General features: G+C 42.9%; 3 protein-coding genes across 4 annotated transcripts; all 3 read left to right on the top strand.

The window, feature by feature from the left end:
• Positions 1 to 912: 912 nt before the first annotated feature.
• On the top strand, positions 913 to 8,049 carry LOC147150562 (ras association domain-containing protein 8-like). Its single transcript, XM_086025677.1, has 5 exons — positions 913 to 1,054; positions 2,311 to 2,438; positions 3,942 to 4,595; positions 4,677 to 4,933; positions 4,999 to 8,049. Exons 2-5 carry the CDS (start codon positions 2,336 to 2,338, stop codon positions 5,170 to 5,172), a joined length of 1,188 nt encoding a protein of 395 aa, XP_085881803.1. The 5' UTR covers positions 913 to 1,054; positions 2,311 to 2,335; the 3' UTR covers positions 5,173 to 8,049.
• Positions 8,050 to 11,079: 3,030 nt separating this feature from the next.
• On the top strand, positions 11,080 to 17,124 carry LOC147150561 (retinal cone rhodopsin-sensitive cGMP 3',5'-cyclic phosphodiesterase subunit gamma-like). Its single transcript, XM_086025681.1, has 4 exons — positions 11,080 to 11,228; positions 16,302 to 16,410; positions 16,489 to 16,523; positions 16,601 to 17,124. Exons 2-4 carry the CDS (start codon positions 16,304 to 16,306, stop codon positions 16,675 to 16,677), a joined length of 219 nt encoding a protein of 72 aa, XP_085881807.1. The 5' UTR covers positions 11,080 to 11,228; positions 16,302 to 16,303; the 3' UTR covers positions 16,678 to 17,124.
• LOC147150560 (retinal cone rhodopsin-sensitive cGMP 3',5'-cyclic phosphodiesterase subunit gamma-like) lies at positions 11,107 to 24,966 on the top strand. 2 transcript variants are annotated; one of them, XM_086025679.1, is made up of 4 exons: positions 11,107 to 11,228; positions 23,967 to 24,082; positions 24,172 to 24,209; positions 24,296 to 24,966. In XM_086025679.1, exons 2-4 carry the CDS (start codon positions 23,976 to 23,978, stop codon positions 24,370 to 24,372), a joined length of 222 nt encoding a protein of 73 aa, XP_085881805.1. In that variant the 5' UTR covers positions 11,107 to 11,228; positions 23,967 to 23,975; the 3' UTR covers positions 24,373 to 24,966. The 2 variants fall into 2 exon arrangements, with proteins under 2 accessions (XP_085881805.1, XP_085881806.1); XM_086025680.1 differs by lacking the exon at positions 11,107 to 11,228 and adding an exon at positions 21,425 to 21,593.
• The last annotated feature ends 1,469 nt before the right edge of the window (positions 24,967 to 26,435 follow it).

Below are 26,435 nucleotides of genomic sequence, written 5' to 3'. Positions count from 1 at the left end.
TGGAGCCATAGATTGCAGCCACAGTTCATGAAAGTACCATCACACAGGGAAACTTTCATTCCACGTTAGGTTTAGAGCGATGGATGGATATGTAGAGGGGAGAGCGAGAGAGAGAGAGAGAGAGAGAGAGAGAGAGAGAGAGAGAGAGAGAGAGAGAGAGAGAGAGAGAGAGAGAGAGAGAGAGAGAGAGACCGATAGATAGACAGAAGACAGTCAGACAGACAGAAAGATATATAGACCAAGTGTTATGATGAAGCAAGCAAAAAGTGTGATGAATAATGCTTTCTCATGCTTTGTCCAAACTAGATCAATAGTGAGTACAGCTTTTGTTACCATAACAACCGAGTGCCGAGCTACGGTGTTGCCACAAAGTGAGCAAAAAGTGTGATAAAAAAAAAGGTGTCGATAGGAAGATTAAGTCATATTTTTACTCATGGAGGCAGCACTTCATCACTAAGCTGCCAAATTACTCTTGTCAATTACTGTAATCATTACTGAATATAGTAAATGTGCTGAAAAAGCGACACTTCCACTATGTGTTACTTTCTTCCACTCACAGAAACCAGACAACGGTCCAACATACTGATTCACTCCTCCTTATGATGTTTGTGGTATGTGTGTGCTTATCTCTGTTTACCACTGTTATTGCATGGTACTGAGGGAAAACAGAGCTGCCAATCCTTACCACACTGGCACACACCAAGGAGGAGAAAACAAAAGATGCTTTCATTGACACATTTGTTCGTGCATGAAGTTTCATAGTCTAGTCATGTGGAATTTAAATATGATCGTGAGATTTACGAAGACAAGAGAATTTCAACTGAAATACCAAAACTTTCAACAGTGCGTGCACTAAGGGTCCTCCCACAAATGACATCACTTTTCTCACAAAACACCTAGCAGGTCCACATTCCTGCACTTCATTTCTCTTCCTAAGCTGGAGTGAATCTGTAGGTGAATATGTGAGGTATATTTTATGCATTAACAAACCAACTTAACAACAACTGCAGGCACAGGATCAAGAGTATCAATGATAAAGAGGCTTCACTAGAAGGTAAGTGTACACTTTATTAGCAGTTGGTATTGTTTTTAAGCATCATGTTTGGTATCTGAAAACCTTTTTCTTGAAGTGGCAAAAATACTGTAAATGTGCCATGCCCACCAACAGCAGAATCTAAAATGGTCAGGTTGTTTGGAGTCGGAGGAGAACAGTTCATTTATGCAATTAAATGCAATTATTTAAACTCGAATTTAAAGTAACAACCATAGAGCAGAAGAAGTGTCATTTAATGTCATGACAAAATGGAAGAATTCAAATGTGTTGTTGAAAGCGGATTCATTATTATTGCTATATTTTGAGAGAACTTCAAATTAGAAGTTCTGTGTATCTTTTTTTTCTGGAATGTTCTGATGCTACTTGGGATGTTTTGAATACTGTAAACGAAGCGGAAGTATATGTATGCAGTCTGAGTCAATCAAGAATGTCAGCGTGTTCTGCTACATTCCTGCCTCCTTCAAACGTGTACAGAGAGAGAGAAAAACCCACAAACTTCACATACCAACATCTGTTCTCATGTATGGAAGATAAACTTGCCTGGTGAAAATTCATATTCATTTTGTTTGATTTAAATAAAAAATGTTCAGGTTTGTTTTATTATAACATATATTCCAAGCAGGGCGGCACGGTGGGCAACTGGTTAGCACGTCCGCCTCACAGTTCAGAGATCGTGGGTTCGATCCCGGCCCCGGCCTCCCTGTGTGGAGTTTGCATGTGCTTCCCGTGCCTGCGTGGGTTTTCTCCGGGTACTCCGGTTTCCTCCCACATTCCATGTAAGTTGATTGGACTCTCTAAATTGCCCCTAGGTGTGATTGTGAGTGCGGATGTTTGTCTCTGTGTGCCCTGTGATTGGCTGGCAACCAATTCAGGGTGTCCCCCGCCTACAGCCCGAAGACAGCTGGGATAGGCTCCAGCAAGCCCCGCGACCCTTGTGAGGATAAGCGGTATAGACAATGGATGGATGGATATTCCAAGCACTCATCCAGCAATGCAAATTCAAATTATAAAGGGACAGTGTTGTAGGTTTTTATGTCTGTATGTATGGATTTCACATCACTTACAATTGACTTTTGCTGAGGTCACTGATGGTGTAATGGTTCACGCATGCCTCCACACGTGATTGTATAAATGTATGTAAGTGTTTGTCCGTTTATAAGTGAATTGTGAAATGATATAGAAAACGGATGAAAGGCTGAATTTTGCTGAAGTCATGTTTAAGCCACTGACCCCCGACTGTCGGTCTGTACTCGTAGCTTCTGGTGATGCTGTGTGTCAGCGATGGAGATGAAGGTGTGGATGGAAGGTGTGGTCCGAGTGGTGTGTGGAATATCCCAGGCTACTTCTTGTCAAGACGTTGTCATTTCTCTTGCACAAGCAATTGGTAAGCGGTTTTGTCACATTTTCCACGTCGAACTGAAAATAAAAGTTCAGTCAAATTTGTTTTCTGAAATAAATATCCAATAACCCCCCCCCCCCCCCCAAAGCACCCCCCCCCCCCAGCCCCGCCACTGGGTCGTCAACTTACCGTGGTGGAGGGGTTTGTGTCAATCATGGCAAACAGGTCCTAGGTGAGGGACCAAACGATGCACGGCTCAAAAGACCCCTTATAATGAAAAACAAAAATGGATTCAGTTTTCCCTTGCCCGGACACGTGTAACCGGGGCCCCCCTTTTGGGCCAGGCCTGGAGGTGGAGCTCTTCGGCAAGCACCTGGTGGTCAGGCATGAACCCATGGGGCCCGGCCAGGCTCAGTCCAAAGTGTCAAAGTGGGTCCCCCTCGGCATGGGCTCGCCACCTGTGAGAGCGGCCACAGGGGTTGGGTGCTTTGTGAGCTGGGCGGAGGCATAAATTAGGGAGCTTGGCAGTCCAACCCCCTGCTACAGAAGCTAGCTCTAGGGACATGCAATGTCACCTCCATGGCAGGGAAGGAGCCCGAGCTGGTGTGCGAGGCAGAGAAGTTCAGATTTGACATAGTCTGACTTGCCTCCACACACAGCCTGGACTCTGGTACCAGTTGGACTCTCTTCCACTGTGGAGTTGCCCACGGTGAGAAGTGCAGAGCAGGAGTGGGGTTCATGCCTGTCAACGAGAGGGTAGCCTCCTTCCATCTTCAGGTGGGGGGAGAGGCCCTGACTGTTGTTTGTGCCTATGCACCAAACAGCAGCTCAGAGTACCCACCCTTTTTGGAGTCCTAGAGGGGTGTGTGGGAGAGCATTCCCCCGCCCCTGGGGACTCCATCCTTCTGCTGGGCAACTTCAATGCTCACATGGGCAATGACAGTGGGACCTGGAAGGGCGTGATTAAGAGGAATGGTGAGAGCTGATGAGAGCCCGAGTGGTTTTCTGTTATTGGACTTCTGTGTTGATCACGGATTTACCATAACGCACACCATGTTCAAACATAAAGGTGTCCATATGTGCACTTGGCACAAGGACGCGGCCGCAGTTCAATGATAGACTTTGTGGTCGTGTCATCGGATTTGCGGACGCATGTTTTGGACGCTCAGGTTAAGAGAGTGATAGAGCTGTCAACTGATCACCACATGGTGATGATTTGGCTCTGATGGTGGGGGAAGATGCCGGTCCGACCTGGCAGAGCCAAACGTATTGTGAGGGTTTGCTGGGAGCGTCTGGCAGAATCCCGTCAGTTTAACTACCACGCTTCTTGATACATGGGGTACGATATGATTCAAGGATGCAACGATTTTAAAATGTAACAATTCGATTTCGTAAGACTCAGTGGGATTACGATTTGATTCGATATGGTACTGCTGTAGTTTTGTTTATTAATAAGCAACAATGTATGTATGTGTATGTATGTATGTATTTATACATGTATGTATGTACACATTTATGGCTTATATTAACCTGATATCTATTACGCAGGTCAAACTGGTCGTTATATTCTCATCTTGAAATTACGGGGCACAGAGAGACTGCTTGGTGCCGATGAATGTCCTCTGCAGCATCTGAATAAGCTTGGACAGTTGGCTGCTGAGGTCCAGTTCATTCTGAGACGGACTGGTCCCAGCCTCAGTGATGGGCAAGAGAAAACATTCAGAGTCATTCATCCTGCTCTGCTCAAACCACTAGATTCAGAATCCCTGCAACACAGGGAGTCAGAGAAGACTCACACTTTCAGTATTGGTGTGCCAACAGTATCCAGAAGGACAAAATCAAACCAGGCTCTGGACTCTGCGAGAGCCTCACCTGAACTGAACACTTCCCCTGTAAATTTTCTTGATCCTCAGTACCCACCAAAGGTAAATGGCACTTCCTTCTCCTCCAAGGAGGAGATATTTAGGCAGATTTTGCAGCAACAGAGGATGCTGAAAGATTTACAGCTTCATCTTAAAGATCTGGAGGATGAGACAGAGCGGTGGAAACATGAAACAGTGTCTGCTACAATTCCTGGAAGGGAATTTGGGTCTGCAGAAGAACTGGACAGACTGGAACAATGGTTCGAATATAATGAGGCCGAGCTGATGCAGAGTCAGCTATGGAGAGAAAGGTTGCAGGAACAAATAGACAGAGAACAAGGTAGGATACCAATATTTGTTTTGTAAAAAATGATGGACCATCTTAAAATAAAATACAGTCTTCATTTATTCATCACAACAGAATTGCAGAGTGGTCTACACCAGATACAGACATCAGTACTTGATCATAATTATCGGATCAAAGAACTTCTGGCCCATTCTTCACATCTAGAGCAATACATACAACTTAAAACCTCTCAGGTGGATGCTCAGCTCTCTGAAGGGATCTTGAGGACACTGCAATCAGAGCTCAGCCATGGCATGCAGCAGAGCAAAGAATCGGATGATACATTGTCATGGACTTTGAAAGAGCTGCGGACTACAGAGGACAGGCTTAGGGTATGTATTTTCATTCAACAAGATTTTAATAGTTCTTTGCTAATGTAATCTGCACCATTCTTTAGAGCAAATGGGAGAAAATTGAAGAGCTGAAAAAGGAGCTGAGACAATGTAACTTGCAGCATTTCATCCAGCAGACCACTCCACTTGAAGACCAAACAAACTCTTTGCCTGTCAGTCGAGCTTTCCTGAGCAATGCTGGCATCATGGAATGGGACTGCCAATGCGATTTACAGTGAATGAATTGTTTTGTTGGTCAACATGTGAAACTAATATAGTTAATGACACGCAGTGGTATATGTCATTTTTTACGAGTTACAGCTAATGAAAACCCAAAATTCACCATGTCAAGAAATTAGGAGATGAAAGAAGAAATGTGCCACCACAGCTTCATTGGTGTTTTCTGCAGCGTGTCTTGTATATCAATTATTTTATTGCCAAAGGTCATTTTGTGCCACAGCATGAAACAATCAGTTAGAAACTTCACATATTCTTTTTGACGCACTCAGGCACTGTGAATGGGACGACCATCTCACTCTCAGGTACAGTGGTGCCTTGGGGTACGAGTGACTGGACTTAGAAGTTTTTCAAGATACAAGATGCTGTTTGGACAATTTTTTGCTTTGACTTGTGAAACACAAACTTAAGACAGGAGGGCTGTATGCATTCAAATAGAATGATTACATATTCTTTAAAAAATAGGCTTCTAAGTGTTTATTGCAACTTCCTGTTTAAGTTTTGTCATGATCTGTCTTTGTTGATTTTGGTTTTGGTTTAGAATTTAGTTTCATGTTTTCTTCTTCTTCGCTTACTTTCCGGCAGACTAGGCACAGTAGGTGCATTGCTGCCCTCCACCGGTCAAGTGTCCCACACACACATAAGATCAACATCAGCCCCCATCAGATTCTAATATACAGCCCAGTACTTTTTAAAAACCGCAATACCAACCTTTCCCTCTCCATCAATGAAACACCCATCCCCAACATCCCCCTCAAAGTCAAACCCCCAACCCCAACACCCAACCTACCGAACGCACCAGCCATCACCACCCTTTCTGCCTCATATAGTGGACAATGTAGCAACACATGCTCCACCGACTCCCTCACACCACACACCTCACAGCAGCCATCGACATGCTTCCCCAATAAAAAAAGCCCACCAGCCAGCCCACAGTGACCCAGCCGAAGCCGGGACAAAATTATGTCTTTCCTCCTCGCAAAACTTAAAAGAGAAGTACCCCCCCACCAATGGATGACCTCCATCACCTACTCCTCCTCCCAGCGCCACCAGCGATGACAGGGAATCAGTGCATATAACCGAATTTACAGCCCCCACCTCTTCCACCGGCCACAGTGCCCACAGAATCCCAATCAACTCAGCCGTGAAAACAGATACACCATCAGGAGGCCGCCGACCTTGTCGAAACTCCACCTTTGGTACATCGATCCCAACACCGACTCGACAGCTACCTGGATCCCTCAACCCATCAGTGTAAATTTGTACAGCAGATTCCCATCGATCCCTAAGATGCATATTTACATAACTAACCAAATCACCCTTAAAACCCTGACGCACTGCCTCACACACCGAAAAATCTACATCAGGGGCGGACCACAACCAAAGGGGAATGTCAGTCTAAACCACGAGTTCCACAACATCCCTACCGCGAAAATACGGATATGTAAAATGGCCTTTGACTGACTGCAGCAAGGTCGTCCCAGCCGGCGCTCTACCATCCTCCCAGCTATCTTCCAACACCGACGTAGACAGAAAGGCGCCAAAGCCTTTCAGTTTTACAAAATAATTGAGGGCCAATTTCTTGTGGCGCAAATACAAAGGGCACCCTCCCGTCTCCACAAGCAGCGCGGGGATCGAAGTTGTGCGAACTGCACCCACACACAATCTAAGTGCCCTGGCCTGTACAACATCAAGTGAAGCCAAGGTGGACTTGGCTGCAGAGCCATAGACCACACAGCCATAGTCAAAAACCGAACGAACCAGTGCTCTATAAATTGACAACAGTACTTTTGTGATGTCGTCTCCCATTGCTGTTCGTTTGCCTAGTCAAGCCAAGTCTTTAAGTTTCTCCTGAACATTATTCAAGATCTTTGTTAATTCAGTGATTTTTGAGAATTTGATTTACCTGGTTTGTTTTATTCTTTTGTAAATCAAATATATTTTGTTTTGGAACACTCCCTGCTTCCTGTTTTGGGTTCCCCTCCATTCCGCTACCCGACAGAATGAACTTTAAGGTACTTTTATTAGTTTATAAATGTGTTAATGGTCTTGGGCCATCTTATTTATCTGATTTGCTTTTATCATACCAACCCTCGTGGATCCTGAGGTCCTCTGGCGCAGGCCTTTTAATTATTCCTAGGGTAAGGACCAAAACGAATGGTGAGGCTGCATTCAGCCATTTTGGTCCTCACCTTTGGAATAGCCTGCCAGAGGACGTCAGGTCCGCAAAGACAGTTGATATTTTTAAGAGGAAGCTCAAGACACACCTTTTTAGTTTAGCTTTTAACAACTTTTAAATAATTTCTTTTCTTTTGATTGAAGATTATTTTTATCTTATCTTACTGATTTTAGCTCTTAGACTCGACTACTGTTTAGTCTTTTAGTTTTGTTGTTCTCTGCTGTTGTTAGCTTTTAGCTCCAGTGTTCCCTCATGGGGGGCCTGCGCGTTGGGGGGGGTTGGTTGGGGAAGGGCGGAGGGGGCTGTCATCGCAGGGACTCCTTGGGTCCGGGTGGCCGGCGGCCTCTACACTTTGTGTGGGGTCCGCCTGTCTAATCCACGCCGGGGGTCTCTGTGGTGGTGGCACCCCTGTGGTCATGGGCTGTCAATCCCCTCAGCGAGGATGAGCTTCCCTTGGTTACCCTTTCCTCATATGGTTTCTCTGTGCCTTGTCATGTCTTTAACACATTTTGTCAGGTTGTGCACTTTGTGCGGGTGTGTGTGAGTGCTGATGTACTGGTGGATATCTGTCTTGTGTTTGTTGGGAGGGAGGCCGTGAACGGATCTTTTTATGTTTTGCTTTGGATGTTTTACAGCACTTTGAGTTGCATTTTTATGTATGAAAAGTGCTATATAAATAAAATGTGATTGATTGAATGAACCGAACACAACTGGACCCAGCGGGAAGCAAACAGCGACTGCCTGCGTCCGCCCTAAGCCTGCAGACCACGCCCAAACCCTTCGTGTAAGCTCTGTCTTTTCCTCCATGTCCCTTTCACCCTTGTTGTCTAGTTATCGTGTCTCACATTACCCCATAAAAATTCTGATTTTTATGATTATGGAGAGCGCGGCACAGTGGTCACCTGGTTAGCACGTCCGCTTCACAGTGCAGAGGTCGTGGGTTAGAATCCAGCCCCGGCCTTCCAGTGTAGAGTTTGCATGTTCTCCCCGTGCCTGCGTGGGTTTTCTCCGAGTACACCGGTTTCCTCCCACATTCCAAAAACATGCACGGTAGGTTAATTGGACAGTCTAAATTGCCCCTAGGTGTGACTGTGAGTGCAAATGTTTCTGTGTTTAAATTCCACTAAGAGCTGGAATTTAGACCTGCAACAAAGCATTTAACTACTGTACAGTGTTCATGTGAACAAATTCTGTCAGGCCTGTAAGTTCAGTTGTTTGTTCATTTCCGCTTGTTACTTTCAACTATCAATGAAACACTTGATATTCACGTCACTCACCACAGGAATGAAGTAGCCTGTTTGCTCCCCACTCCAAAAGTGTGCTTTTGTGCTGCGTCTATGCGCTTGTGTACTTCTGCTTGTGTATTCCCAGTGGGTTGCGTGCCAAAAACTGTGCATGCTGTACAAGCACTTCCTGTACTACAAAGACCAAGATTCCTTGCATTTGAGCATGCGAGTGTCCCGTGCAAGCGAGGTATTACGATTGTGTCTGTGTTTGTGCGCCCGGAGTATCTTTGCCTTTTTCGCCCTCCCCTCCTTCTCCTCCATCCATTTCTCAGCAGTAATGCTAAGTACGCAGCATATTTTTTTTTTTTAAATGTTCAGTTCAGGGTGTACTGCCCACTGCCAAAGACAGCTGGGATAGACTCCAAACAGCCTGCAACCCTCGTGAGGATAAGCGGTTCAGATAATGTATGAATGGATGTTTGTAAATATATTGTAATGGCCTAGTACTTAGATAAAATATCCATCCCAGTGTATAATATGATAATTTCATGTTAAGTAAATATAGGAATTAGTTACTTAACATACAGTGTGTATGGATTGTATTATGCATAATACTTTCATCATTGAGGCCACCTTGTGTGATCCAATTAAATACTTACCAGCATGTTCCATATTAACTGCTGTTGATAACGTGTCTGTCTTGCCGTGTGACACGTGAAACAAGTTAATACTCTTTAAGAACACTTTTAAACACCTGATTCAGCTTTGGTAATTTTCATTATACATTTTATAAAAACAATGCATCATTTTGTGTTTGAGAATGCTCTGCTCTCATCTGACCTAATGTTATCTAATCCAATTTAAATGCAGCAGGATACAGTTTTGAAGAATTGGGCAAATGGATGAGATTGAAAATAGGGGACTGGGACTATTACAAGTGAGCTGGAGCCTGCACCCGTCACCAGCCAAGCACAGGGTATGTATCCAATAGAAAAAAACCTTTCACACTCAAATTCACGCATATGGAGAGTCTCAGTTAACGTAACATGCATGTTTTTGGAAAATGGGAGGAAGACGGTTTAGTGCGTAAAACCCACGGACGCATGGGGAAAACATGCAAGGTCCACACAAGAAGGTAGGTGCCCAAATTCGAACCCCCACCCTCAGAATTGCGAGGCTGGTGTGCTATCCACTTGTTCACTGTGCTGGCCAAAACAGTATAAACAATGATAAACAACAACTGTGAATACATAATATGAATATATTTTGTATACATGTAAAATGTGTGCTCTTAATATATTTCATTTTTCATATATCTCTCAATGCATGTATAAGAGATCAACTATCCTAACCCAACAATAAAATGTTTGAAGCAAACAACAAAATAACCACATACTGTAATTTGTTTTTCCAGTGTAAAAGGGCTCTCTTGCATACAAATTACCATTCAAGGATGGCACAAAACAACTGAACAAGAAAATATTAAGTGCAAGAACACATTGTGTGCAATTTTTCACTAAAATACATGCACTCAAAATTGTATATTATTGAAGTACAATGTTTGTCATGGATATCATTCCAAATCCGTAAAAAAAACTCACATTGTAGTAGTACAGGGCTGTATAAGACACGGTGTTTCCACAACTAAGCCATGTCTACCATCTACTGATGAAAGGTAAAATAATAAATTAAGACTACAGCTGACACCTGCACCGTGCAAGGCTTTGTATATCCACATATTTTTTGTTCTAACTTTTTATAAAATTATTAAAAAAAATATTTTGTATTTTGTTCTGTTTTTTGGTGTGATTCCCCCGGCCCCCAATATTTATCCCGTTCCCCATGAAAAACATGGATTGGATGTTTATTTTTTGATGAATCTCTTGGGTTTGTTAAATTAATCAGGGGACCACTTCAGCCAATTGCCCATCCACGTGCTACATTTTTCAGCACCTGTACATCCATTTCAAAAGTACAAAGCAAATGAGGCTTGAGAATAGTGAGGAAAAAAAAAATCAACACTGTGGGCGTGTCTGCTGTATGCGCTGAAACAACGCCCCACTCAGCTGTTAACTGTCAATCAAACACCACACACACACACACGCACACACACCCACAATATGAAAACGATGCTAGCTTCCACAATGTACATAAAATCATGATAGGAGACTCACGTTCAAAACCAGAATTTTCCTCTGGTTGCCGACCCCTGCGAGTGTTGAGTGTTGGCCAACTGTCCAATAACCTACTACTGTACATTCTACAACTATTATATAATTTAAAATTGAGTATTGTAGTTAGTAGTAATATTTACTGTTGTGCTGTTGCATCATGCTGCATTAAAGCATAATTGCTGGTGAGAATGAGCAGCCTCTGTAGAAAAAAAAAACATGAACGAAGAGATGAGGCACTTGCTGCAACACAGGTACAAGCTGTCCTCAAATTCTGAAGATTATCCCCCATGATAATATCCCTGCATCAGCTCTATTAACAGCTTTGTGTAACACCACTATATAAAGGGGACGGCATAGTGAAAGCACAGAACAGGGAGTGCAAAAAGAAAGAGAAACTTCTCTTTGTTTTGCATCTTTTTCTTCTCAGGCCTTCCAGACTGCTGCTTCTGGATTCCACCAATCCCCAAAGTAACATCCAGGTTAGGCTCCTTCTGGCACCACACATTATCTTTTGAGTTGTATTGAAGTTTGTAGTGACTTTAAATTTTATCACAGATCAATAATAGACATATCCCAGTTGATTTATAGTGCAGGGGCTTTGAACTTATGACTATAAACGCACTATAAAATGCTGTGTTGTTTTCCGAACCCACTCTTTGGGTAGCTATGGAATTTGAGCAGATTGGGTTACTTTTACCCACAGTGAGTTAAGTATTTTGACCCATCAGATGGAGTTGAAGATTGGATAGGGGCAGTCTCAATTGCTGAATGTAGTCGCCACTTTGGACAGGTTTGTCTGAAATAGAAGTACGAAACAGCACATTTAGTACATTTAGGGCTCTATTTTTATAGAAAGCGCACTTGACGTAAAAACTGTTGAATCTTGATTTTTGTGGCGGGGAAAGTCTATTTTACTGTGTTTGAGAATCTAGCAGACTGCGTTTCGCCATGCTGGTCTTCCAATGGCCTGAGGGTGTTTTCTTTTGCACCCCGTCCCCCCCCCCCGCCCCCAGCACACCAGACAGTTTGGCTGACAGAATGTAGACTCATTTACAGACCAGCTAAAAACATATGAAGGTAAATTTGGTGCAAAAGTAACTTGAAGTCGCCATTTGGGGTCACGAGTGTTTTTTCTGCTGCTGGACGCACACGTGACTTTTGCATCTAATTTACCACTAAGATGTGGAGCAAAACAGATTTGGACTTGTAAGATTCACGATTTGTACTTGTACTTGGGGGCGGGGCTAGGTGAAATGCGCCATCTTGACCAATCAACTGCGACGGATTTGGGCGGCTGCATGTTTTGTTTACCAAAGTTCAAAAGGACTTACGCAATCATTAGACTCCTGTAAATTGTGCTGCAGTCCTATGTGCCACAATTGGTTAGCGGTACCATTTCACTTAGTGCTCATTGGATGATTGTCCCAGCCATCTTTGAAAACATTGTTGGGCTTGTAAGCAGGGAACAAAGACATTGACAGCAGAAAAGGTGGACACTGCTGGACAGGTTCAGATCATCTTCCTCCAGTTGGTGCAGCACAGCATGTAGTGAAGCCAGGTGATTGCTGCGTAGATATCTCGTCAGAGAATTTCAATTCTATCAAGTCCAAATTTAATTAGTTCAGCTTTTAAAATACCCTTGAATAGAAAGAAGATAAGTAGATATCATTGCATACCATGTGAGTCATAAAGGGAAAAAATAAATCGAGTATAGGTTCAAAGATTAATCTACTAATCGGCTATCAAATTAAGCTTTTAATATAATTGATTATTTTCATACTTGGTTTAAAATATTCCAAATCCCTCAATTGTCACCGTCTCAACAGTAAATATTCTCAGGTCTACGTAGCCTTTGATGAAAGCACCTATTTTTTTCATCATTCATTCATTATCCATACCGCTTATCCTCACAAGGGTCGCGGGCGTGCTGGAGCCTATCCCAGCTGTCTTTGGGCAGTAGGCAGGGGACACCCTGAATTGGTTGCCAGCCAATCGCAGGGCACACAGAGACAAACATCCGCACTCACAATCACACCTAGGGGCAATTTAGACAGTCCAATCATTACCATGCATGTTTTTGGAATGTGGGAGGAAACCGGAGTACCCGGAGGAAACCCACGCAGGCACGGGGAGAACATGCAAACTCCACACAGGGAGGCCGGAGCTGGGATCGAACCCACGACCTCTGAACTGTGAGGCGGACGTGCTAACCAGTCGACCACCGTGCCGCCACCTATTTTTTTGTTTCTTCAAAAATAAGACATTTGCAAACATTTGCTTTTACTTAAATAAGAATGATCAACATTTTTCAATATGCTTTGATGTGCCAAAGACTAATCTAATCGCTGAAATATAAATAATTTGTGCATTTTCTGCACAGAAAATTTGAAAGTAGTGTTTAAGAATGAAAGGATAGAAATAAAATGTTTGTTTTGATTCATAAGATTACGAGATACAATTGATTATTAAAATAAGCATTAATTGCAGCCCTAAGCAATTATGTTTTGAAAGAAGGTAAAAATTGCTGTCCTTTGCTGCGTTTGAATGACTGCTGGCCTTTGATAAATTGTTGATATAAATTGTTGTCTTTACATTTTTTTTTTCAATTTAATTATCAATAGTAAAAGATAAATGCAGCTGATACATTAAAAAATAGTCATTATTTTAACTACAAAGAAATACACGTAAGAGGTTTGAATGTCATAGTTATTGTAACGCAATTCCATGAAAATGCAATGCGTCTAAGTACCTCTGATTGTGCACTTTTCCCTACTTCATTCTTCTGCTACTAAACAATTCCAATGGAAATGTACATCCTACTTCAGTATGTATGTTATATGCGTCACGTTTAGCCTTCTGCATAACTCAAATAAAGAATATGAAATCAATGCACACACACCGTAATTACTACCGAGTGAACGGCACGTACGTTAGCGTTAGCCGTTTTTTTGGTCAGCTAAGAAATGTTTTAACCAAAACAGGGGCCCAGCGTACACGTGTTGACTATTGTTGTACTATAACCGCAGTATTTCACAGCGGTAGATGCAATTCCATCTCTGCATGGCACCAAAATAACCGGTAAGAGACACTACGTACGTACCCGGAAGTATCAAACAGAAGGTCGCCTAGTGGTGGTTAGGGGTGCTCCAGCGTGCTCGTTCCCGCTGGGCGACCAAGGTTAACCAATGAAGTTGAGCTTCAGCCACCCAAATCCGTCGCACTTGATTGGTCGAGATGGCGCATTTCACCTAGCCCCGCCCCCCAGCACCCTAAGTGCCTCGTGTACAAGTACAAATCTGTTTTGCTCCACATGGTAGTGGTAAATTAGGTGCAAAAGTCTGATGGGTTATATATGGGTAGCGTTTATTCCTTGTTGGAACAAAATATGCTGGGTCAATGCCTCAACCCAATGCGTTGGGCTTAAATAACCCACCATTGGCTCAGACCCTTTTGGATCCAGTGCTATTTCACCCAGTTTGGTTACTTTTGACCAGAGCTGGACAGTCGGGGGTCAGACTAAGCAAGGGCGGAGGTGGATTTTAGTCCGGCCCACTAATCGTTCCTCATGCGTGTGACGTGGTCACAAAGTTCATCTCAACTGACTCAGTGAAATGGACAAACCACAAAAAATGCCTCAGAACACTTCAAACGCACAACTAGTTACCCAACTGCGCAGGATATGCAGCGCTCACTGCATGTTGTTTTCCAGAGCCACCTTCATTAATTGCGTGCACAACGCCTTTCATGTGCTTACCAGTAGTCACATTGTACAGAATGTGGATTTGTTTGGTACACTGCATGATGTGTCCATTAGCCACCGACACGCCTTCCACTAAGGAAGCAGAGCCTGGATACTCTGAGGTGGGCTCTCCTATCTCTGGGGTTGAAGTAACCTAGGTAGTTAAAAAGCTCCTCGTTGGCAAAGCCCCGGGGGTGGATGAGATCCGTCTTGAGTTCCTAAAGGCTCAGGATGTTGTGGGGCTGTCATGGTTGACACGCCTTTACAACATCGCGTGGGGATCGGGGACAGTGCCTCTGAATTGGCAGACCGGCGTGGTGGTCCTCCTTTTTAAGAAGGGGGACCAGAGGGTGTGTTCCAATTACAGAGGAATCACACTCCTCAGCCTCCCTGGTAAGGTCTATTCAGGGGTGCTGGAGAGGAGGGTCGAATCTCGGATTCAGGAAGAGCAATGTAGTTTTCGTCCTGGCCGTGGAACAGTGGACCACCTCTACACCCTCAGCATGGTCCTCGAGGGCGCATGAGAGTTCGCCCAACCAGTCTACATGTGCTTTGTGCACCTGGAGAAGGCGTTCGACCGTGTAACTTAGAGAGTTCTGTGGGGGGTGCTTTGGGAGTACGAGGTACCGAGCCCCCTTATAAGGGCTGTTCGGTCCCTGTACCACCAATGTCAGAGTTTGGTTCGCATTGCCGGCAGTGAGTCAGATTTGTTTCCAGTGAGGGTTGGGCCTTGGCAGAGGCTGTCCTTTGTCACCGATTCTGTTCATAACTTTTATGGACAGAATTTCTAGACGCAGCCAAAGTGTCGAGGGAGTCTGGTTTGGTGGCCGGTTTGGTGGCCTTAGTATTGCATCTCTGCTTTTTGCGGATGATGTGGTACCGTTTGCTTCCTGAAGCCGCAATCTCCAACTCTCACTGAAGAGGTTCGTAGCCGACTGTTAAGCGGTTGGAATGAAAATGAGCACCTCCAAATCTGAGACCATGGTCCTCAGGCGGAACAGGGTGGCTTAGCCTCTCCGGGTTGGGGATGAGAGTCTGCCCCGAGTAGAGGAGTTCAAGTATCTTAGGGTCTTGTTCGCGAGTGAGGGTAGGATGGAACGGGAGATCGACAGGTGCATCGGTGCAGCATCTGCTGTGATGCCGACTTATTGGTCCGTCGTGGTGAAGAACAAGCTGAGCCGAAAGGTGAAGCTCTCGATTTACCCGTCGATCTATGTTCCTACTCTCATGAGCTCTATGGTCATGAGCTGTGGGTCATGACCAAAAGAACAAGATCTCGGATACAAGCGGCCGAAATGGGGTTTCTCCACAGGGTGTCCGAGTTCTCCCTTAGAGATAGGGTGAGAAGTTCGGCCATCCGGGAGGGACTCAGAGTCGAGCCGCTGCTCCTCCACATTGAGAGGAGCCAGCTGAAGTGGCTCGGGCATCTGATTAGGATGCCTCCTGGACGCCTCCCTTGGTGAGGTGTTTCGGGCATGTCCCACCGGCAGTAGGCCCCGAGGACGACCCAGGACACGCTGGAAAGACTGTCTCCCGGCTTGCTTGGGAACGCCTTGGAATCCCTCCGGAAGAGCTGGAAGACGTTGATGGGGAGAGGGAAGTCTGGGCTTCCCTGCTGAAGCTGCTGCCTCCGCGACCCGACCTCAGATAAGCGGTAGACAATGGATGGATGGATGCACATCACAATTGCATCGACTGTATACAAAAATGACGGCAGCCATTTATTCACTTACCTTAATATAAAAACATGTTCAATTATGAATTGATTTACTGTATTTGTTGGAAATAATGCCACAAATTATTGGTTTAATAGAAATGAATGCAGCAGCAGAACCCAAGGGCACCATTGCCAATCCTCCCAAGTCAAAGGAGAAGGAGACAAGACTGTTTAAGAGCAAGGCACCCAAGGCTGGACAGAAGGAGTAAGTTGCCAGTCAGCTCAAGTGATAGTTCATTACAATGTTAACATATTGAATAAAACTGTGGAATCTTCTTTTTAGATTTGATTATGTTCCTGGGATGGACAGCATCAGAGGTAAACATCATAGGAAAAAGCAATAAGTGAGACAGCCCCATCATTGTTTGAACATTTGTTTTCTTGTCTTTCTTTAGATGCAGAAGTTATCTGCCCCTGGGAGGCTTTTGGGGACATGGAACTGAGTGATCTGGCCCAGTTTGGCATCGTCTAAACAAGGTGCCACTGAAACGTAATTTATTCATGGCGGCTACAATCCAGAAGATTTATTGCTCTCGTCATTGTTTACTGGAGATGATCTGGTATGGTTTTGAGTGGGAACAACCAATGCTGTGAAATGGAGGAAGTTCTATAAGTATAACTTAACACATTCTGGGCCGCTTGCTACCGCTTCAACTTTAAGCATAGATATTTTTGTTGTCAATCTTAAGAAGTCTCTTGTTGTCCTTGTTTTAGCCCAGCATTTGCAAAAGTGCAACACTGTATTGCTGCTTGGGTTTGGTACACATATAATGCGTGCCCAACTGAGACACTGTATACAGTCTAATCTCTGTCTAATTGTTTATCCTATCTATCTATCTATCTATCTATCTATCTATCTATCTATCTATGCTTATGTGCTGTTTAATGTTATCTTGTAATAAAGTCATATTTGAATCACCTTCTCTGTGACATGCACTTATTATTTGGATGTTGATACATGAACCATTTTCAGTGGGAGCACTCTCCGGGCCCCCTGGACTTGGGAGAACTGATCAGCATAGTTGTCTATTTCCTTAGACAACTATGCTGATCTGTATATATTTATATATTTCATATATTTCTTAAGGCGGCACGGTGGTCGACTGGTTATTAGCACGTCCGCCTCACAGTTCAGAGGTCGTGGGTTCGATTCCGGCTCCGGCCTCCCTGTGTGGAGTTTGCATGTTCTCCCCGTGCCTGAGTGGGTTTTCTCCAGGTACTCCGGTTTCCTCCCACATTCCAAAAACATGCACGGTAGGTTATTGGTCATTCTAAATTGCCCCTAAGTATGATTGTGAGTGCGGATGTTTGTTTGTCTCTGTGTGCCCTGCGATTGGCTGGCAACCAATTTGGGGTGTACCCCGCCTACTGCCCGATGACAGCTGGTATAGGCTCCGGCACGCCAGCGACCCTTGTGAGGATAAGAGGATATAAATAATGGGTGGATGGATGAATATATTTCTTAGATGGTTTGAATCAAACAACTGTGCAATCATTCGAAATCTTAGAGTGCCAGGGCCCAATCAAAAAAAAAAAAATCCTACATCTGTTGAAACACTCCCAAAGGTTCAGTCAACCATTGTGTCTAAAAGAAAACATATATAAACGAGGAAAAACACTTATGTCCAATTGTGGAAACATTTTTAATTTTCACTTTAATGCGATGTCTGTAACGCAGAAACACCATTCATGTAAAAATAAGAAAATTGAAAAAAATATACATATGTGTTTTTCACAGGACAGCGACGATAAGTTACCATTGGGTCAAATGCTTCAGAACACCAATGTTATAATACAATACAATACAATTTTATTTATATGGTGCATTTCACAACAGCTACAGTTGTAACAAAGCACTTTACATACAACAACAAAATAGCCATAATGCAAGTGAAATCAATAATTTAACACAAAACACTACATACCATAGAAACCGGAAAAACAGCCGAAAATTTGTTTTCAAACTGGTTTTTAAAATGGACAGAGAGGGGGCTTGCCTAACATCCAATGGAAGGTCATTCCACAGGGAAGGACCAGCGACAGAGAAGGCTAGATCCAGTTATGCAGATGACACACAGCTATATATATCAATGTCCCCAAAAGACACCAGTTCAATCAGCGAATTGTGTCAATGTCTAGAGCAAATTAACAACTGGTTGAACCAAAATCATTCCACAGGGAAGGACCAGCGACAGAGAAGGCTAGATCCAGTTATGCAGATGACACACAGCTATATATATCAATGTCCCCAAATGACACCAGTTCAATCAGCGAATTGTGTCACTGTCTAGAGCAAATTAACAACTGGGTGAACCAAAATTTCCTTCAGCTAAACCAAAACAAAACAGAGGTAATTGTTTTTGGCAATAAAGAAAAGAGGATTGCTGTTCGAAAACACCTGGAGTCACTGTCTTTAGAAACCAAAGACCAAGTCCGAAATCTATTTTCATCCTGCTTACGTATTTGTTCCTTTTGGGGTTGGTTTTAGGTATTGTATAATTATGTGGGTCCAACAGACGGCAAGAAGTCACTCGCATTCCAGCTTGTTTATTTTCCCTGCTAATCCTATTCCCGGCCTTCAAAAGAAAAGGAAACCATTACACAGCAGATTTGTCCGGAGCGAAGAAAAAAGAGAGAGAGGTGAATTAGAGCGAAGGTGTTCAACTTCAATGAAGACGTCCTACTGTGTTGGTTGTTAAAGTAAGGAAGACGCCAGAAGAAGTCCATGAACTGAACCTGGATGTGCTCGCCTCATCAGCAACGACGTCACTGCGGCAATGCTGCACGCACTTTATACTCGCGCACAACTTGTTTTGAAGATGTGTTACAGTTCCATTCCAAGTTGGGGGGCGTCGCTTCAAAAAGACAGTGACAGCAATGGATATCGTGCCTGCTACAACCATAAAGGGACCCAGATGACTAGACAATGCATTTAATTGTATTGTGAAAACGATATGGAATGTGGCGGCGAAGGTGCGTGCGGGTGTAGCTTCTTTACACACACATACGTGACATAACACCCACGCCGCTGCCAAACTGGAGAGGGAATGCGCACGTGGTCATATACGCAGCAGCAATTTCTGACGTGTGCGCGGCATGTGTTGCAGACCTGTCGCCAACATGTGTCACAGCACAATGTGCCAGTTACGTGTTGCAATGCGGCAGTTGTCGCTCACGTCGACACGGGAGTATAAAGAAGCCTAATGCGTCACACGCATTAGGGACTAAAATCCACTTCTGCCCTTGCTTAGTCCGCTCCTTTTTTTCAAATGTGTCGCCCACCGGCCTCCGCTCCTAAAATGGGCGTCCATCCAGGACGGAGGGACGGACCATTCTGCCTAGCTCTGCCGTTTACCTCCTGATTATGAGAAATATTGGGCTGATGTATATTTGATGCAGGGCAATGACTGGTTAGCGACAGGTTAGCACATCCGCCTCACAATACAAACGTCCAGGGCTTGAATCCGGCCTTCCCGAATGGCATTTGCATGGTCTCCCCGTGCCTGCGGGGGTTTTCTCTGGGTACTCTGGTATCCTCCTACATTTCAAAAAGATGCATCGTGGGTTAACTCTAGATTGACGCTAGGAGTGATTGATGTAGCGATAATGGGTAGTAATAATTTAATTAATTACCTGCGGCTGAATTTGACTGCCTGCGGTACACTCAGCCGCCACTAGGGGCACCACATCGTTTTTACTTTATTGCATGGATTTGCCAAAGAATTTGCAATTTGTTCAAAGAAATGAGAGACTGTTTTTTGATGTGCGCAAGTGATACGCTGAGAAGACTGAACAAGTAGTTTTGAACATTTTAATTCTGATCTGAGAAATGTAACAAAAGATTGATTAAAACTATTTTTTCTTTTCGGTGTATGTTGCACACCACACAGAATCAAATCTCAAAATACTGTCATGCAAGGAGAGATGGCAGAGTGAAAGGCGTGCTCAAACAATGTTTCTCTTGAGCTGGCAGGGACGATGCCTTGCTCAAGCAAACTCCATCTCTCAAAAAAAACATGACCGATTGTCACTAAAATGTATGTGCAGATGTATAAATATATGATAACCATAGGCTGAAAATATTAGCACGAAACTTGCAATATTTTGCAAGCTAGTCATGTTGGAAGTGTTAAACATTTGTACATATGAGGCAATGCTTCCGATGTGACTATCTTCCAAAATAATGTATGGGCGGGTCAACACTGATCACAGGAACGTTTTTGTGCAAAATGTTCCTTGTAATGTTGGTCTACTTTACAAGCTCAAAGAGTGGAGGTTCCAGTATAAAACACTGATAATATTTACAATATTGAGGTTTAAAAATAACCATGATCTCATGATTTTTTTTTTGTCCTAGATTGTCATATTAGTACTCCTTCATTCTTTGATACAATCCGTATGTTTTGGATTCATTCAATAGAGAACCTACATTTTCTAACACATAAGTATGCTGATACTCCAAAGAGGTTGTGCACTGAGTGTTCGATTCATCTTCTAGTGAATATGTTGTAGGTTTTCAGCATCTTTTGTTCTGCTGCTGCTGATTTGTTCATACCAGTCTTCATAAAATTTGTAAATGATAAGAAAAGTCTCTGCCCACACATTGCAGGAACTGTATCCAAAGAAAAGTAAGCTCTTTATTTCAAGAATGTTGTCTAATTATGAAAGTAATCTATTCATAAACTCTATCTTTTAAGCGGTATATTTTGAGACTGCCATATAGATAATCCTGCTCAACTAAGTTAAGAGTAGGACATGCGTGACGTCGCACTTTCCACATTGCGTAATGTTTGCACATGAAGTACTAGTATATCATAAACGTATTGTTTGAAATGAATTTCACCACCCTCAACAGGTCAGTTCTGGTTGAATAATTTTATTTTTAAGCCATTGTACAGTACACTGCCAAACAACTGAGGAGCCTAATTGAGGAACACAAACAGGGCCTCAGTTAAAGTAAATTAGATTTTCATTTGTGTAGGGTTTAAAAGCAGATTGTAGTACTAGTCAATCTTTCAATATAATGAAGACGTCCACACTTTTGACTGTCTGCACTACTTTATTTGTTCTTTTAGGGTTTGTCTACAGTGGCGTATTTACCTTATGATGAACCTAGGATTACTGGAAATGATGATTTAAACCCCACTTTAAGTCAACACTCAAAATAGCCATCAGCTCCTATAGTTATACGACCACCTAATCTGTCACTGAACCGTTGTTAGGGTGGTTCTTAAACCTTGGCTATAAAGGTGAAGTGATAGCATGACAAGGTGACCAATAGAGAGACTGCAAGAAGAAAGGAGGCTCAATCTTTTGTCTTGCAGCTACTTTATTGAATCTTCTCTGCAAAGACAAATTTCTTTGGAATACAGCACTCCTAAAAAACAAGTAAGTCAATTTTTTGTGTAATTCAATGATATTGATTTTTTTTTGTAAACATCTGATGATGACTCTATGTAGTATCTGGTATTTCTTTTGACTGACTGAATTACTTTATTTGTTCTTTTTCAGTTGTTCCTACCTTCAGCATTTCTTTAAGCCAATGTAACATTTCTTAAATGCAGTTATAGTAAATGTAGTTCTCAAAAAAAAAAGGTGTAGAGAGTAAAACTAATCTGCGCTATCTTAAATATTAATGAGCCTACAAATGTTGAAAAAAAAATCATTTTAAGTATAGCAATTTTCACAAGAATCAAACTTAATTTGTAATTTACTTTTAAATAAGTAACCACAACAGCCTCTAATGCACACAGATTCTGTTGCAGCTTACCTTTAACTTCAGCACTGACACAAATAGCATTCAAATATTAAGAACATTCTCATCTTGTCAAGTTAGACTGAGTCCATGTCCACACCCAAGTGGAGTTTTGTTTTCGTTCCTCAAAAAAATCTTGTAAACACGGAAGCGCTTCAAGAAATGCGTGTGTCCACAAGAAGACCCTGAAGACGTTATGTGCCAAATGTAGCACAGCCACAGGTGGGAAACAGAGAAGAAGCCCAAGCATAAAAGAATAATAATAATAATAATAATAATAATAATAATAATAATAATAATAATAATAATAATAATAATAATAATAAAAATCAGCAAAGAAGAGTAGGTGCAACATAATGGCCCCATGGCATTCTGGGGGAAAAAACTGCTATGTTTGTAGCATTTAGCCTATAAGTACTTTGTACGTTTGAATGTATTTGCACGTACATTTGAGCAGGGTTCTAAATTTGAAAAAAAAATTGACAGCAGCCAATGTAGCTGGTGAGTGGTGACCCTGTAATGTTACCAGCCAGTCAGAATTTCCACCAGACAATCTTTTTTAAACTTTAGCTCAGCTGTTTTTATCTACCTCTACCTTTCTCGCTCTGGTTGCACTAGCGACTAGTCTGTGCTGTAGTGTGAAATACAGGCATTCACGCTACCAATGGGCGTATTAAACATCATTCTGTAGCATAATGTATAGTATTAATTGGAAATGTAGGAGCCAATGCCAGGGGTACAATTGACCGTGAACAAAACATAGAGTAGTAATAGTAGTCGAATAGTAGAGTAGGGTTGGGCACCATTTGAATTCCACGTAATCCGGTTTGATTCTTTGTTTCGATTCCAGTCAGGGGCAGAGCCATGGAGGGGCCTGGGTGTGCACAGGCCCCCCCCAGAATATTAAAAATGGCAAAATTGTGGTTGTCTAAGGAATATCCAAACTTCATATTATTCAGTTTGCCGTTTTAATTGAATGTGCGTTGTCGAGACAGGAGGATTGTGCTCAGTGAGAGAAATATTCAGGCCCACCCTGATTTTTCCAGTCCCACCCATTAGCCACGTTCTGGCTCCACCCCTGATTCCAGTTCCAAACGATTCTCGATTTTGATTCTTTTTGTGGTGTCCAAACCACGACTATTCATTATCACGGCACAGACAGAAATAACACGTGACATGGGTGCACGGTGCACGTGTCATTTGCCTGCATGTCTTGTACTAGGGTGAGGAGAACAGTTTGTTCTCATCTCTCACATCCTTGTTTTACAACCAATCATTCAGGGAAGTTTTGAGATCCATCCACTCTGGGGCCCAGTTATAGTGGTGATCATTAAGTACAAGTGATCATTTTCGGCAGAGCTGGGCATCGCCTAACCGTCACGAACTTTCCGTCTGCATATTCAGCCGATCCACGTGGTCGGCGACAGCCAATCGCTGTCCAGAACTTAATGTACACATCACACGCAGGCGTCGCACAAGCGGACGTGCCGCCAAACAAAGAAAAAATATCAAATAAAAACAACAGACATACACGCACAGCAGGGTGATTGGTGAAATAAAAACAATATGGGGCACCTGTCATTGTGTCTGTGGGACCACAAGGTACACGACACTCTTATTTTTTATTTTTTCCTTATTCAGCCGCATGTCAGGAGTGCGGCACCTTGGCCGTGACGTGGTACAGGTTAAGTCCGTTCTCGACCCCGTTTGGCTGACTCGGACCGACTGGGACCACGTGGGTCGATTAAATATGTAGACGGTAACTCGGTGACGGTTAGGCGGTGCCCAGCTCTGGTTTTCGGGCTCTGAAATGCCGCATCTGTGCAGATGAAATGCCCAAACAGTAAATAACTTGTGAAGATACACTGAAACATATTTTCCTGTAGAGGGGCCTAAGTAGCTATATAAGATAGTTGAAAGTATTATAAAGGTGGAGTCGCAACACAAGGCACCTTTTTGAATCAGCAGTGAAAAAAGGTCTTCCCTTTTCCAATTTTTAATTAAAGGCTTCCGAGATGAACGCAGCAGCAGGGGAACGAGGAAACAAGGCCTCTCCTCCTAAGTTCAAACAAAAGGAAACCAGACAGTTTAAGAGCAAAGCTCCCAAAGCCGGACAGAAGGGGTAAGCTCCATAATATCCACATTTGGACAGCATTTACACATTCATCAGCAAACACTGATTGTTACGTTTCTCTTTATTTCCCTATAAAGGTTTGACAATGATGTTCCAGGAATGGAGGGACTAGGGGGTAAGTAGTTTAAAAGTTGTGTCTTGAACATGTTTGGATGTTCAGTTTAACTTTTTATGATCTTTTTGTCCCTCTATACTCTTCAGACTCTGCAGTGATCTGTCCCTGGGAGGCATTTGGTGACATGGAACTAAGCGACCTGGCTCAGTTTGGTATTGTCTAGAATCCCAAAATTGCCCTCGACGAATGGCCGACTCGAGTATGCCCATCCAAGCAGTCGTACTGAATAGTGAATCCATAACTGTGTGAGAAATAAACTCAATTCAAATTTCAATAAATTGACAGTACATTCATCCATACAAGAATACAATATATACAAAGAAACAAATATTTACTTTTGCAAATGTTATTTTTGAATTTCTGAAATGACAACAATTACAATACAAACAGATTATACTGTCTTGCAAACTATTTGCCAAGATATTATTTGTTAGTACAGTATATTATAGTTTCTTTCATTTTCCCTGAATATAAGGTTGAGGAAATTACTAGTATATGGTAACTATTGCACAAGCCCTGTTCAACCAGGAACCAGACTTGTATCATTAGAGATTGTACATTCAATTTAAGGAGGTATCAAAGCACTGGGTAGTGTGTTGCTCATTTTTCACTTGTATTTGTTCCAGTTGGAATGTAGAATAAAAAAAAAAGAAGAAAAAGTCTTCTCAGACCTTTTCGGGGTCTTGTTAGGTATGTTGATGTCTGTCATGACATCATGAACAAAATGCTTAATAAACCAAAACTTGTAAAAATCCAAGTCTTGTTTGTCTCTGGATGTGTGTGAATCCATTCAGATAGACAATACTGTTGTCACTATTTATCCATCCATCCATTATCCGATTCACTTATCCTCACAAGGGTCGCGGGCGTGCTGGAGCCTATCCCTGTAGTCTTTGAGCAGCAGGCAGAGTACACCCTGAATTGGTTGCCAAACAATCGCAGGGCACACATAAACGAACAACCATTCACACTCACAATCACATCTAGGGGCAATTTACAGTGTTCAATTGACCAACCATACATGTTTTTGGAATGTGGGAGGAAACCGGAGTACCCGGAGAAAACCCATGCATGCAGGGGAAGAACTCCACACAGGAAGGCCGGTTCCAGATTCAAACCCACAACCTCAGCACTGTGAGGCGGACGTGCTAACCAGTCGACCACCGTGCCGCCCTACTGTTATCACGAGCTGCGTAAAATGTTTGTGATTGGTCCCAAAGCAGACATAAACAAGTTAATGGTAAATGGGCTGTCACTTGTATAGCGCTTTTCTACCTTTGGTACTCAAAGCGCTTCACACTGTACCTCATTTTACCTACTGATGACGCAGCATCAGGAGCAACTGGGGGTTCAGTATCTTGCTCAAGGTCACACAACGGCTGGGGATTGAACCCACAACCTGCGGGTTGGGAAACGACCAGTCTACCGCTAAACCATGCCGCCCCAAGTAAAGTATGTTTACAGGCTTTATTAAACAATACAATAAGAATAAATAACAATAAAAAAAAGTGACATGACAAAAAAGTCGACATGGAAACAAATAAAGATCACCTGTTTTCTGAAGTTCAGACATGATTGGTTGTTGTCTGAACCCAGAGCAACTGTGATGTCATTTTTAGTCGACAGAAGTGACAAAATGGCCGCTTCATGAGATGGCTAGATTTTGCTGCTTAACTCATATTCCACAAACGGGTTAATCAAAATGCCTTGTTTCAACTAGTGGGCCTTCCCCTTTAAATAACCAGGAACACAGTCATTGAAACCCCAGAAGGTTACGTCACTGGAAGCATTTATTTCAAAAGAAGATGCGTTTTGTTTTTTGTTTTTTAATTGTCATGTCCGTTCTCCACTGATTGGTTCATTTCGCTATTTGTTTGTTTAGGTTTGCCCTACCTCGGAATTGCGCTTGATGAGACAATGACCAGACTCATTGCTGGCACTGGATTTCCAGACAACAACTGTATATCCTGTGGCTGGCCTCTTTTTTTGTCATTCTCCTATCCTGCTACATTAGCATGTGGCAGGATTTTTACTTTCTGGACCTGAATTTCCCATTCCTGATCACAAATCAGGGAGTTCACGCCTAGAAAAAAAAGTGAAAGACAAAGGCGACTGTGGCTGGCTGCAATAAACAGAGCCAACCTTCAAACTCCGACTATGTTCGAATTTGCTTGGATGACTTTGTCACAGGTAAAATATTCTCTGCTGAAATACGATTGCTCTTTG

The sequence above is a fragment of the Filicampus tigris genome, chromosome 3 (assembly GCF_054856515.1).
Source record: "Filicampus tigris isolate MCC_2025a chromosome 3, RoL_Ftig_1.0, whole genome shotgun sequence".
Lineage (NCBI taxonomy): Eukaryota > Metazoa > Chordata > Actinopteri > Syngnathiformes > Syngnathidae > Filicampus > Filicampus tigris.
This window is presented reverse-complemented; position numbering and strand designations above follow the sequence as displayed.

Bases quoted from the DNA above. Each gene is read 5' to 3' on its own strand.
- LOC147150562 (XM_086025677.1), top strand. From the start codon at position 2,336: ATGGAGATGAAGGTGTGGATGGAAGGTGTGGTCCGAGTGGTGTGTGGA. The intron at 2,439-3,941 runs GTAAGCGGTTTT...TCTATTACGCAG, and splicing joins TTCTCTTGCACAAGCAATTG to GTCAAACTGGTCGTTATATT. The intron at 4,596-4,676 runs GTAGGATACCAA...TCATCACAACAG, and splicing joins ACAAATAGACAGAGAACAAG to AATTGCAGAGTGGTCTACAC.
- LOC147150560 (XM_086025679.1), top strand. From the start codon at position 23,976: ATGAACGCAGCAGCAGGGGAACGAGGAAACAAGGCCTCTCCTCCTAAG. The intron at 24,083-24,171 runs GTAAGCTCCATA...TTCCCTATAAAG, and splicing joins CCCAAAGCCGGACAGAAGGG to GTTTGACAATGATGTTCCAG. The intron at 24,210-24,295 runs GTAAGTAGTTTA...TATACTCTTCAG, and splicing joins AGGAATGGAGGGACTAGGGG to ACTCTGCAGTGATCTGTCCC.
- LOC147150561 (XM_086025681.1), top strand. From the start codon at position 16,304: ATGAATGCAGCAGCAGAACCCAAGGGCACCATTGCCAATCCTCCCAAG. The intron at 16,411-16,488 runs GTAAGTTGCCAG...TCTTCTTTTTAG, and splicing joins CCCAAGGCTGGACAGAAGGA to ATTTGATTATGTTCCTGGGA. The intron at 16,524-16,600 runs GTAAACATCATA...GTCTTTCTTTAG, and splicing joins TGGGATGGACAGCATCAGAG to ATGCAGAAGTTATCTGCCCC.